Here is a 13747-nt window from a genome sequence, read left to right as displayed (position 1 = left end):
TGACAGAAGAAGATTTAATGCCTTTGAGTTGTGGTGCTGGAGAAAATTCTTGAATATACTCAGAGAGGGTGAAACCAAGTTTCTTCTTGAAGGTTAGGATTTTGAAGCTCTGTCTCACATACTTTGGGCACACGGCCAGGAAGGACCTTAGAGAAGGACATCAAGCTTGAGAAAGTGGAGGGACAGCACAGAAGAGAAAGACCCCAGATAAGATGGACTGATACAGTAATGGGAGCAACGAGAGCAGGTGTGTTGTGTGAGTCAGTGAGACTGGCTAAGGACAGGGCAGGCTTCAGAGTTGTTGTACACAGAGTCACTATGAGACACAGGTGACTGGACAGCACATAACAACCTCTTCTAAGCCTGGTCCCAGTTTGTCTCTTACAGTCTGTGATATACCTTAAGTTGATTTTTGTGGATGGTGAGAGGTGTACATCCTGTTTCAGCTTTCTGCAAGGAGTAGTCCAATTTTGCAAGCACCATTTGTTGAAGAGGTTGTCATTTCCCCATTTGATACATTTCATTTCCTTGTCAATTACCAGTTTAACACAGACAGATAGATTAATTTCTGGGTTCTCCATTCTGTTCCATTGGTTTATGTGTCTGTTTTTGTACCAGGACCACGCTGTTTGGGTTATTACAGCTGTGTAGTAGGTTTTGAGAGCAGGCAGTGCTATGCCTCCCACTTCATTCTTGTTTTTCAGAAGTGCTTTGCTTATTCAAGGTCTCTTTCTCCTAAAAAAACAAAACAAAACAAAAAACCCAACAAAAATAAACTTACCAATTGTCTTTTCTATCTCTTTGAAAAATTAATTTGGTCTCTGTGCTGGGATTGCATTAAACATATATATTATTTTTGGTAGAATTGTCATTTTCACTATATTGATTCTTCTTTTCCATGAACAGAGAACATTTTCCCATTTATTTAGGTCTTTTACTATTTCTCACGGAAGTATTTTGTAGTTTTCTTTGTACAGGTCTTTTGAGTCTCTAGGTAGGTTTATCCCTGTATCTCAAGTATCTCAATTTGTGGTTAGCTATTGTAAGTGGTCAATCAGTTCTTTCTGGTACAGTGACTCTGTGTATTCTCTCCATCTTCTTTTCTTATTTTCTGGGTCATTTCATATACTGCCCACAGCATCTTTCAATATTGCAACTCAAAGCTTAATTTGTTTTTCAGTTCTCTCAGCTTGAGAAATGCAGAGCGAGTTCGACCCTTTTTATTTTCCAATTCCAGCTCTCTGCACATTCATTATAATACTTTGCTTTGTTCTCCCAAGCTGCCCTTTGACATTTTCTCTTCCGCTCTTTTACTTCAGCATATTTTCATTTTGTCTTGGCTTCTCAATGCTCCAGAGCAATTTTTAGAGTCTCTTCTGATATCCATTTCAATTTTTTCTTTCTCTTGTGTTTTTTGTAATGACCTTTTGCTCTCTTCATGGATGATTCCTTGATATCATCCCACAACTCATCTGGTCTTCGATCACTGGTGTTCAATGCCTCAAATCTATTCCTACGATAATCTTAAAATTCAGATGGAATTGATTAAAGATCATACCTTGGTTTCTATGGACTTATTTTCATTTTCTTCTGTCTCAATTTGAACTTAGACATGAGTAACTGATGGTCTGACCCATAGCCAGTTTTGACTGCCGATATTGAGCTTCTCCAACAATTTCTTCCACAAATGTTAACAATATGATCCCTAAGTGGCCCATCAGGTGAGATCCATGTATAGAGTCATTGTATCTCACAGATGTTCTAGCATGGATGAAAGTTACATGCTAAGTAAGAGCAGTCTACAAGTATATTTTGTGTTCCCATTCTTATGAAATTCAGAGATTTCTATAAGAACAGACAAGTCCATAGAGAGAGAAAGTAGACTTGTGTTACCCAGGTCTTAAGGAGAAGGGCTAATGGGGTTAGGGCCTCTTTTCTGGGGAGAAAAAAATGTAAAGTAAGATTGTGGTAGTGGTTGTAAAACTCTGAATTTTAAAAAGTCCACCGAGCTATGTTTTTTTAAAGCATGACTCCATAGGGTTTTTGAATGAAAGGATAATTATAATTGAGATATAATTAACTCTTAAAAAAAAAACCCAAAAAAAACCCAGCACAGTTAAGTAGTTTTATTATCTTTTATTTTACAAATCTGTCCTGAAGGAATTGTAATCAGAGTGCTCTTTAAAGACAAGAATGGTGAAATTTCATCTCAATTACTTTGAACATATTTTCCAGAGGAACCAGTTCTTGGAGAAAGACATCATTCTGGGAAAGGTACAGGCTCCGTGAAAGAGTGGAGACCCTCAATGAATGGACTGGCACAATGACAACCACAATGGGCCTGAACATAAGCGATCGAGAAGGTGGCTCGGATAGGGCTAGGTTCAGATCTGTTACTCACAGGGTTGCAATAAGTCACAGTAGTTGACCTGATGGTACCTAACAAACTTCCTATTGAAAGAAGATTTTTAGTTTAGCTGGCTTTCCCAAGAAAGTCCTCCATGGCAGCAGATTCTTGACAAGAAAGTTATAATGTGGTAAAAAGCTATAGGCAACCTGGTGGGGCTAAGACTTATTAACACTGCTGAAGATTGCTCAGACTCCAAAGTCATTCATCATTTTCAAACTACCTACCTGGCTCTTCCATGTGAACAATGATCCAGTTGAAGGCCACCTCGGCTCCCATGTTGCCAGTAAAGTACACAGCCTTCCGACACGCTTCTAGAGGGAAGCCCATCTCAGCTAACTGCATCACCGATGACTCATCAATGTCTGATGCTGCAGAGCACAAGATATTCCAGTGTGAAAAAAGTCACTATTTCTCGTCTTCATTCTCTTAGTCACACACTAACCAAAAAAAAAAAAACAGGAAAAAGTGCTATTTTGTGGAGTGTGTGGGTAGTAGTTTCACTTAATTTTGTTTTGCTTTAAGCCACCCAAATTTAAATTATTTGAGCTAAGTGCATACCCTTGGCCTAAAGACAGAAACAATGGTAATCACTCAAACAATCCAAGTAAAAAAAAAAAAAGAAAGCCAATTTCATGTGAACACTTAGTGGATTCCAGAACACGTCAGCCTCCCAGGTCACTGTCAAGACTTCAGCAGCAGCCTCTCCTATGACTAACATGTGAAGATACAAGCATTATCTAGAAGCTTAAAAGCCTGCTCTTTAAACCTCACTAAAAGTTGCAGAAGGTTGTTAGACACCCAGACTCATTAGTAAGTGAGCAGCTGTGGAAATAGAGACCCAAATGTTAAGGACAGAAGGAGTGAGAATGTGGGGGGGTTTTAACTGCATGCATGAAAGAAAGATATTAGAAAAGCAAGCTGTATAAGCCTAACTCAGATTCAGACAAAGAGGATTTTGTTTTCTTAATTATATCACTGATATGATATGATATATATATATATATATATATATATATATATATATCTTATGTTTTGTTGTTAATTGCCTTTGAGTCGAGCACTATTCACAGCAACTCTATGAACAAAAGGCCTGAAGCCCCTCTACAACTATTGACATTTATCAAAGTTCATAGAATTACTGGAGGCATGTTGTTTAGGAAGTGGATGTCACTCCTGCTTCCAAATATATCTTATACACACACACATACATTTATATATATATATATATATACACACACACAAACAAGGTACTCTCAAATTGTACCAAAAGGGATAAAATCCCAGGAGCCCTATCTACATTTTCCATATCTTGACTTCTCTAATGTACAGAAAATTCCATTCTTCAAAAGTTGGCAATCAGTACAAGAGCTGAAGAGGCGTTCTAAGTGGTAAAGGTAAGATTCTAGCCCAGAGTTCTCATGCTGTCATTCCCATGATGCACAGGGCTATATACATGTCACTGTTTGACCTTTACTGCTAACTCAACTTCAGGTAAAGAATTGTTCCCACCCAGGGAAAGATGCATATCTACAAGTACAGAGAATTATTTTTGCCTTTCACTGAACACCCACAGACAAATGTGTCAGACAAATAAAAATTCCAGGATACAGAGTAGGGGGGAATTAAAAGATACGTACGGTCTATCAATTGGTTCATCAGACGGTCTGCAAATCAGAGGACAGAAAATAAAATCATCAAAAAGTTTTAGAAAGAAAAAAAAATGTTCCCAGTCCCCACAGAACCCCACAGTATTTTCAACCCCTCAACCCCTTCGACAGACAACTCCAGTTGGCACAATGCAAAGTCTTTATAATATTGCTAGAAATTAACCGGTTTCAGGTATTTAGATCAAATACATTAGGATGCTCAAATAATCATCTCAATGAGCCAAATAATTTCTCTTTTATTTCTAAGTTTAAAAATTACAAGCCAAGAAATCTATAGAGACATTGGAAAGATGGCAGAACTACAACTTTGTAGTAGTAGATCTTGTTGATCTATTCTTTCTCTGAGTCCTTTCATGAACTGCCTGTATCATAAAACCCATGATGTCTCAAATGCAGGCCTCTTCCCTCCTACCTGCAGCTAACATTTTAGCACTGACTTAGAGAATGCAACCTAAATGCCTTCCTTGAATTCTATCATGTTTCTTGGGATTCACTCCATCCTTCTTTTATACCTTGACAAAGTCACCAATAGTGCCCTGTGCTCAACTGATGGAAAATCAGTTGTAGAGAGGCCCAGAGTACTCTCTCATTATTAGCTAATTTACCTAATTAACTCATTAGGAAAGTAACAGTAAGTAGGTGAGCAAACTAAGCCACAAATGAACATAATTTCATCAGAATGACTGAGCTAATAATTAAGCTGACATTTTCCTGTCATGGTCCTTGAGCCAAAGAGCCTTGGTGGAACAGCAATTAAAGGGCTGAGCTGTTAACCAAAAAGTCAACAGTTTCAAGCCCCCAGTCACTCCATGCAAGAAGGATAGAGCATTCTGCTACTGTTACAGCCTTGAGAACCCAATTGGGCAGCCCTCTGTGCTCTCAGGTCGCTTTGTGTCACTATGAGGTGGAATGCTGGGTAGGTCCACAGAGAAACAAGAGTGAAGCAACTGCTTTCTGTGTGTCCTTTCTCCTTGTTGTTGTTTTGTACCATTGAGCTAGAACTGACTCAAAGCTGCCTCTCTGTCGGGTTTTCAGAGGCAGTTTCAAGGGAAGAGATTGCCTATCCTTCCCTGGCAGAGCAGCTGATGGATTCTAACAGTGTCTGTGGGATTGCAGAGCAGCTTCTTGCCACTACGCCACCAGAGCTCCCTCTTTTCTTTTTAAAAAGTAAGTATTTTGAACTATAGCCAAGTTAGTTTTCACTGAATGAAAGAGAAAGTCAAACGGATTCGTTGCCCTGAAGCAAAAACAAAACGTGGTTAATATTTTTATAAACGTGGTTAATATTTTTTTTGGTTGTTTGGTCATTTTTATTTAATTATCAATCAGCTATGGATTATTTGGTCTTAATTAACAGTCAGGTGGGGGAAATTTAGTGTTGTGGTTTTGTTGTGTTTTTTTTTTTTATTTCAGTGAACATCTACAGAGATTTTGGAATTCCATTCATTCATTGTTGCACTTTTCTCCCCGGCCTGCCACCCCCGTTCTTTCCTCTCCTTGAAAAGCAAAAGAAAAACTCCTTCATTGGTACACAATCGCCGCCCCCCGCACACCCCCACCCCAAATATAATCCACTCTGCAACCCTCATTCCGTATTCTTATTATAATGCTATAAAATTTTTAAACCATTGTACACTGTTGCATTTCCCTTTTCAGTATTCCAAAGCCATTTCTAAGAAGGGCACCAGGCCCTGAATGAACCCACAGACAGTGCACTCCTCCTCTTCCTGGTAAAGGACATTACTGGGAGGGAGAAAGGCAAAGTCAGGTGCAACATAGCCTAAGAAGTACCAGAGATATTTTTTTTTTTTGGTCCTTTATTGCTAGCTATTTCCATAGGCCATTTCAGCCACTCATGATGGGTCTGTGCCGCTTCCAAATTTCTAAAGTTTCCAAGCTGTGGTCTGCCTCGTTTCTATGTGGTAAGGAGCTGCACTGCCAACCCAAAGGCACACAGTTCAAACCCCCTAATTGGTCTGCAGGAGAAAGATGAGTCATCTCTTCCAGTGTCATTTATAGCCTCTGAAAACTCACTGAAAGGTTAGCTATGGGTAGGTTCTGACTCGACGGCACAAAACAGCAGCAGCATTGTGGATTCTGGGGAGCTCTGGGTGCCTCGCAGGTAGAGTCCAGCTGCTAATCCAGAGAAGGCACCTTTATGGAAGTTCAAACCTACCAGTGGCTCTGCCTGAGAAAGATGGGCAATCTCTTCCCATGCGGTTTTACAGCCTCTGAAAGCCCACTGGAGGGTCAGCTATGAGTGTGTTATGCCTCAGTGGTAATGGAGTTGAGTTGATGAGGGTTTACATCATTAGAAGGCAGTCAAGGAAAGCTTGATGGGAGATAGCAGGAACAATATGTTGGAAGAAGAAAAATGAAGTCACTTTCAGTGGCTTAAACCTATAGTCATCAATTCAATTTCAACTCACAGTGACCTACAAAAGTTTTCTGAAGCTATAAATCCTTATGGGAGGTCCTTGCCCATCTTTGTCACATGGAGAAGCTGATGAATTTGAATTGCTAGCCTTTTATTTAGCAGTTCAACATATTACACACTATCCCACCAGTGCTCCATATTTCAAATACCAGCATGACGATCCATGGTAGGCAGATTCCAATGTAACTTCCAGACTAAAGCAAACTAGGAAGCAGGCCTGGCCATCTACTGAGATTGTGGACCCTTGAAACCGTATGAACAGCAGAAGGATACTGTCTGATACTGTGCTGGAACATGAGCCCCTCAGGTTGGAAGACACTCAAAATACACAACAAAGGAGTCAATTACAGCAGAGATGTTGAGGACTGAGCAGAGTTTCCTTCTGTAGTTGAGACAGAGTCTTACTGAGCGGGAGCCGACTCAGTGTCACCCAACAACATTTCCACAGAAGAGGGTGGGAGAATAGAGAACATCTTCCTGGCAGGGGATAGTACCTTTTGAGTCATCAGGAATGACTATAGGGGGGCTGATGTCTGGAAGTTCTTCCTCCCCCGGTTGTAAACCCCTGGCTCGAAGATGGTTGATATCAAGAAGGTCGGGCATATCAACAGAAACATCTGCAAAATGAAAAAGAGTATATAGTCAATGGACCCTCAAAAAACCCCTGATCACCTTATTATAAAGCCAGCACAACTAACTCTACCTGCCTGTGCCTAGGTGGAGTTGAGGGGTGTTTTCATTTCCCTGAGATCCCTCACTGGGCCAGTAAGTTAATGCAGAATTTCGGCAAGAGGGTGGCAAGATTTCCCTGAACAAGAACAAATGGGGAAAGCCCAAGTCCACAAACCAGCAGCCTATCTCTGAACCCAACACATTCTGACATTTTTTTCAAATATTAGCTATAAATTCCAATTTTAAATGGGAAGGTTTCCTTTTTTATAAGTCCAAATTGTTAGCTTATTTGGCAAAAAAAAATCTGTAACACATTCTCATATGGTAACAACTGTATGGAGCTGATTTTCAGCTTCCACTCTAGACAGTGAATGTTCTCTGTGATGATTTGGCACAGACCTCACCACTCTCTATTGCCCTGATAATCTTGAAGATTATATTTGTGTCATTCTGATCCTTCCAGGAGATATTTTTCTATTGCTTTCATCCAAGGCGGGACTAAGAGCAACTAAGACATATGCCCATTTCTTCTACCCAGCCTCTTTTCTTTCCTTTACATTATAATCTATCCTTTTTAGACATTTGCACGTGCAGCCCAGAGTTTCAGCCTTTCCTCAAATTATGATGGGTCTTGCAATTATTTTAACTAAAGTAATAAATGAAGAATGATTTTTAAACAAATTACCATTTGTGTCTTAGTCTTTTGTGTGTGTGGCTTAGTCTTTAGGATGCTTTTTTCAAAAAACTTCTCTGCTCTGTTGTCACCATATTGACTTAATACAAAATTTATTAGTCTAACAGCCTGTCAAGATTTTGTACTGTATATATTCAGTTATAATAAAGCTAAAAATGAGTTTGGATAGAATTTCAGGATATATTTTTAGAGAACTTCAAAAATTATCTTCCTAAAACTGGTTCTAATGTCAAATATATAAATTCTATCATAAAAACCCCATGCAAAGAACAATGCCTGGCTAAGACAATAAACAGCAAAAACAGAAATAATACCTAGCCAAAGAAATCAATATAATCCCTCCTCAAGAGAAAATCCAAACTCATTCAAAGAAAGTTTTGGGAGTCTTTTATATTTGGCAAGTCTATGGAATCAAATTCAAATTTATATTCTTTTACATATTTCTTTTGTATGCGAGTATATATTATTTAAGTATGTATTATTCCAAGGACAAAGGATTAGTAAGAAAACTATTGGCTAAGCAATTAATAACTTTTCAAAATAAGTCAGTGTTCTCTGCCAGGTGGGTCTCAAGTCCAGAGATGAAAGGTGAGTGTTCAATGTCCCACTCCTGATCCTTCCCACCCATTAAACTATCATCCAGGAAAAGTGAGAAGGATCAAGGACAGTTCGGCACACTTTCAGAAGATGGCAAGACAGGCTTCTGTGAACTGTGAGTGCTGGAGATTTCTGGAAAAGGACTCATGCCAATCATCCATTTTCCATTCTGTGTACCTATTCCTTTAAATTAGATGAATGATTCCTTAAACAGAATAGAGACATTCAAATTTTTTTAAAATGCTAAAAAAAAAAAAAATTAAAACTTTAACAGACTTGCAAACAGTCCAAGGTAATTGCTTTGAGAAACGAGAGAGGGTAAAACTGTGTGCTCTTCCACACAACTGAGCAAGCTCAGCATCGTATCACATCTTAGATCAGTAAGACAAAAATCCCATGGTCTAGAAAATTAACTTTTCATAACAGTCAAAGACTTTTAGGGTTAATGAGAAGGAAGCCAAAGTAAGTAAAAATGATCCTCCTTTTGTCTTCTTTATACTGGTGACTTACCCATTTTATTAATAACCATATTGTTGTTGTGTACCATCGAGTCAGAACCAACCCACAGCTCACCGTCCAGTGGGCTTTCAGAGGCAGTTAATCTCACAGGAGGAGACTGCCCATCCTTCTCCCGCAAAGCAGCTTGTGGCCTCGAACTGCTTGCCTTCAAGACTGCAGAGCAGCTTCTTGCCACTAGGCCACCAGAGCTCAATAACATTAGTATGCTAGTAAGTGAATATCTGCCTGTTTCAAAGATGGAAGCGATGCTAAATGGAGCATATGCCAACAGCCCCTGGATTACAAAGAAACTGTATTCCTAAGGACAGATTTCTCTTTAAGAATGTATAGGTAAATCAGAATGGGTGTATACAGTTTTCATTTAGCTTTGCTTCATTGGTGGAGCTGTACTTAAGGCATGTATGTAGCTGCTAACTAAAAGGTCAACAGTTCCAACGCACCAGCTACTCTGTAGAAGAAAGAAGAGACAGTCACTTCCATAAGGATTTACTGTCTAAGAAACCCTGTGAAGTTTACTCTGCTTTATACAGTTGTTGAGAGTCAGAACAGACTCAGACAGCTGGGTTGATTTAGTTTAGTGTAAGAAAAGTCTCAAAATATTTTCAATTCTTTAAAATCTGCACAGGTAGCAAGTGGAAGTGATTATGAAGAATGTTTTGGAGTAGAGTTTGGTTCAAAGAGCTCCAATGGCACAGTGGTTAAGCACTCAGCTTACCCTGAAAGGTTGGTAGTTTGAATAGTTCAAACCCACCACATGTTCCATGGGAGAATGATCCTCAATAAAGATTCATGGCCCAAGAATCCCTATGGGGCAGATCTACTCTGTCCATTAGGGTTTATGAGCAGGAATCAACTCTACAGCAATGGATTTGTGTCTTGGCTTAGAGGCAGGTTTAATTCTTTCAAAGTCAGGACAGCTTTACGTAACATTAAAGGGCAAGTGAGAGTTGTCCTGAAGTGGATGCTCCTAACCCAGGGTCGGCCTGTATTTTCAATTGTTTGCTACTCTAAGTGTGGTCCAGGTACCAGTAACATCAGCATCAGGCAGGGGCTTGTCAGAATGCAGAACCTCAGACCCTCTGCCAGACCTGCTGAGTCAGCATCTGCATTTGTATGCACATTAAAGTTTGAGAAGCATTGCTTATTTGATAATGTGAAGACACTATTTAAACTGCTAAAACCAAGTCATTCCAAAACCCAGTATGGGGAAGGGAGGGTTAGAATGTGAGCACTCTCACCGTCAGCACTCATTACACTTGGGATTTCAATGCGATAAGAGAAATTACGGTTAAAACCATCCAACAGAATTGCTTCTGCAGCCACCCCCATGGGCTCTTTCACATGTCATGTTTTCAAAATGGATAATTTGACGTTTTAAGCAAAAGCATGCAAAAGATACCTACCAAATTTTTTGGGCACCCAGTCAAGGCCAAAAGTGAACTTCTTTATCTGCACTACCAAGTATTCAGGGAATGAGGCAAAGCGAGATGTTCTGGGAAACACAAGGGAGTTAAGTCAATGACAGAAAGCAGTAAGACTTGTGAATACAGTTCATACAGCACCATAAGCATTGTCTGCGGCACACCCGGAGGTAATAGGGGCTTCACTGTAGGGGACTGACACTCAAACACGACACAGAACACACTCACCCTGCTCATTCCTCCTGGCCCAGCACAAATCACTACAGCTCCTAATACAGAAGATGGAAGCCCTAGTGGCATGCGCCTTAGGGAGACGCTAACCCAAAGGCCGTTCCTCTCTGATGGTATAAATCCAACAAGCAGTTGATCTACACCCTTGCAAACCCAATGGAGAGGCAGTTAAATGTCAGTTGCAACCTGATAGCATTCTATCCAAGACAAATTTTTCTTCTGGCAATCTATGGTATATTCAATACTTAAAAGCATCAGAATACTGCCCCTTAAAAAATCATATGGGTGGGATATTTCTAAAGACCTCACCCACCTGGACCCTCTGCATTCATTCTCAAGGAAAAAACAACTTTCCTGCAGCAAAGAATTGGGAACAAGTGTGAAAGGGCCGTGCATTGTTGGCAGATCAAACATGAATCTCACGGCTTCATCAGGAGCCCCAGGCAATCCCTTGTTTTGGGTGCCACCCAAGAATAATTACCCTGTAATCCCAGGATTTGTGTCTCAGGTACCCCTGAATCCAGCCCAAAGTCCACTTGATCTATTCAGTTACTTCCCAGGCATCTGAAAGTTGGGAAATGAATTAGGATAACAGAAAAAGGCTCAATGCCCTTAAATTATGGTCTTGGGAAAGATTACTGACTATCCCACGGACTGCCAAAAGAAAAGACAACTCTCTTGGAGGAAGTGCCACCAGGTGCTCCTTAGAGGCAAGGATTATTATGCATTCTTGGGCACCTTGTCAGGAGCAGATAAAAACAACAACAACAAAAACTTAACATCATGCTTGGAAAGGTAGAAGGGTCAGAGAAAGTGCAGAAGACTGACTTCTGTGATCAAGAGGGACTGACACAGTGACCGTAACAATGAGCACAGGGAGCTCTGGTGACCTAGTGACAAGATGCTGCACTGCAATCCCAAAGGCAAGTGGTTCGAATCCAGCAGACGCTCTGCTGCAGTGGGAGGGGCAACCTCCTCCTGTGCCAGCCGGATCAGATTCGACAATATACAACCAAACAAAACAAAAACAACCAAAACCCCAAACAAACAATGAGCTCAAGTATATATATCAGAGATGAAGAAGATAAAATAGGACAAGGTTCATATCTGTTCATCGTGGATTCACCGGCACCCAACAACAACACAACAACAGAAACATGACAAGTAATCTATTTATTAAATATAATCTGTACAAGGGTACTGAAAGTCTTTTAAAAATAACATATATTGAAACATCATCCCAGCAAACTTCACTTTTCAAACCTAAGTCATTACATTCTAGTCATCTATTCCATCGTCCCAGAACTCAGAAAACAGATGTAAATGCATTGCTGCCCCCTAGTGTACAACTGAAGCTACAGCACAAGGACTGGGCACATTTGGATATCCAATCCTTGAATTTGGGTCTTGGATGTACTACTTTATTCACTCCAAATCTTTGAAAGTTACTGATCCTCCCTGTAGCTCTGGATTGACATCTATGTGCCAGTGTGTGCACTGTTCATGAAGTTATGTGAAGCCACTGGCAAGATGGAAAATAGTAGTAGTAGTAGCAGTAGCAGTAGTAGTAGTAGTAGTAGTAGTTGCTGTTGTTGTGTGATCAAGTTGGAACCAACTCACAGCTGATCCTCCAATGGTTCTCAGAGGCATTTAGAAGGAGAATGCCCATACTTCTTCTGCAGAGAAGTTCGTGAATTTGAACCTCATGCTTTTGGGATTGCAGCACAGGTTCTTATCACTAACTAAGGAATTCATCCTAAGTATTTTGTCATGAAAGAATCAAACCCTTTTGAGGTCTTGGACACTGATGAGATCTGTTATTTTCTCCCAGGCAAATCACTTAAACTTTCTATAACAAAGACTCTCTAGCACAAGGGTGGCAGAAGGGTAGAGGCAGATGGAAAGGGCATTACAGGACAGAAATGTTATCCCAAGGAAATGATCTATTATTATCCTGGCTGAATCTCCAAAAATTATATATTATTTCTCATTAGGTTTTATGATATTCAGAGAAGTGAATATAAATATCATTCTTATTTATATGCATCCAAGTCCAGAGTTTCACAAAAAAAAAATTTAAAAATTCTGCTTCCTTTTTCTTTAGTACATGCCAACAAGCTGCATCTGATACATTTAACTAATTTTAGAATGCTACCTCAGTGACTTCTTTTACTACATTAGCTTAAAATCTGTAAAATACAAATCAGTGATGTCAACCGAAGGTCAGAAATGTAGCCATGATTTCCACAATAGGACTCAGGATCCCTAAAGCATTTACACTGGCTGTGTGGTGGGCATCTGAGTCAAGTATCACTGATGAGACCTGATAATTGGTGGTGGAGGAAGAAAAGAGATCACTCAACACAGCACTTGGTTAAGGACAAATTACAGACAGCAGATTAGATGGTGCCCACATTTACCAGCACTTTTTATTCATCTTGGAAACTCTATGGGATCTACACAGAATTACATGTGTAGTAGGCACTGAATAGCTATTTATTAATCTCAAAATTAATACTTTTAATCCATTAATTGCAGGCTTGATGGAGTAAGTTGGTTGATCAAACCCAGCATAGTTAGAAATTATACACTACTGGCTCTTTTGTCCCTAAAATTAATGTGCAAAATAAACATTTTTCTTGAAAAGGTAAAAAAAAAATTAATAAGAACCAGTAGAACGTTAATTCACTGAAGCAATTTTTTTAGTAGATATACAGTAAATTTACAGTAGTGCTTACCTAGGAGAGAAGAGTTAGAGGTGGGCAAACAAAAACTTATTTCATTTGCATTTTAATAGTAAGGAAATGAAAGTACAACTTGTATATTTAAAAAATAGATAAAAAATGACTGTAAAAATACCTACACGATAAAGGTAAAAACTGTTTCTGATATTAAGTGTGGTGGTGGTGGTGGTGTGTGCTGTTGAGTCGGCTGTGATTCATAGCATTCTATGTACAACAGCCCTAGACCCTGCTCTATGCTGAGTTGTTCTTATTGTCTCTGACACCCCCACCCCCTTTACCCCAGTCACTGAATCAATCCATCTCATGAGGGTCTTCCTCTCTTATGCTGTTCCTCCAACCTCCCAAGCATTATGAC

The 13747-nt window shown here is 39.7% G+C and overlaps 1 protein-coding gene across 1 annotated transcript in view; it reads right to left on the bottom strand.

Annotated features, from left to right (window-relative positions):
- USP13 (ubiquitin specific peptidase 13 (isopeptidase T-3)) overlaps nucleotides 1–13747 on the bottom strand; it is a 203905-nt gene that overhangs the window by 33965 nt on the left and 156193 nt on the right. The window contains exons 14-17 of the mRNA XM_006884032.1: nucleotides 10400–10488; nucleotides 7009–7131; nucleotides 4048–4074; nucleotides 2635–2778 (exon numbers count right to left, since the gene is read on the bottom strand). Of these exons, the coding sequence (XP_006884094.1) occupies nucleotides 2635–2778; nucleotides 4048–4074; nucleotides 7009–7131; nucleotides 10400–10488 (383 nt within the window). The remainder of the gene's footprint in view (nucleotides 1–2634; nucleotides 2779–4047; nucleotides 4075–7008; nucleotides 7132–10399; nucleotides 10489–13747) is intronic.

The sequence above is a fragment of the Elephantulus edwardii genome, unplaced genomic scaffold (genome assembly GCF_000299155.1).
Source record: "Elephantulus edwardii isolate Elephantulus edwardi_28Jun2011 unplaced genomic scaffold, EleEdw1.0 scaffold00031, whole genome shotgun sequence".
Lineage (NCBI taxonomy): Eukaryota > Metazoa > Chordata > Mammalia > Macroscelidea > Macroscelididae > Elephantulus > Elephantulus edwardii.
The sequence above is the reverse complement of the archived record's forward strand: the minus strand, read 5'-3'. Positions and strand labels throughout refer to the sequence as shown.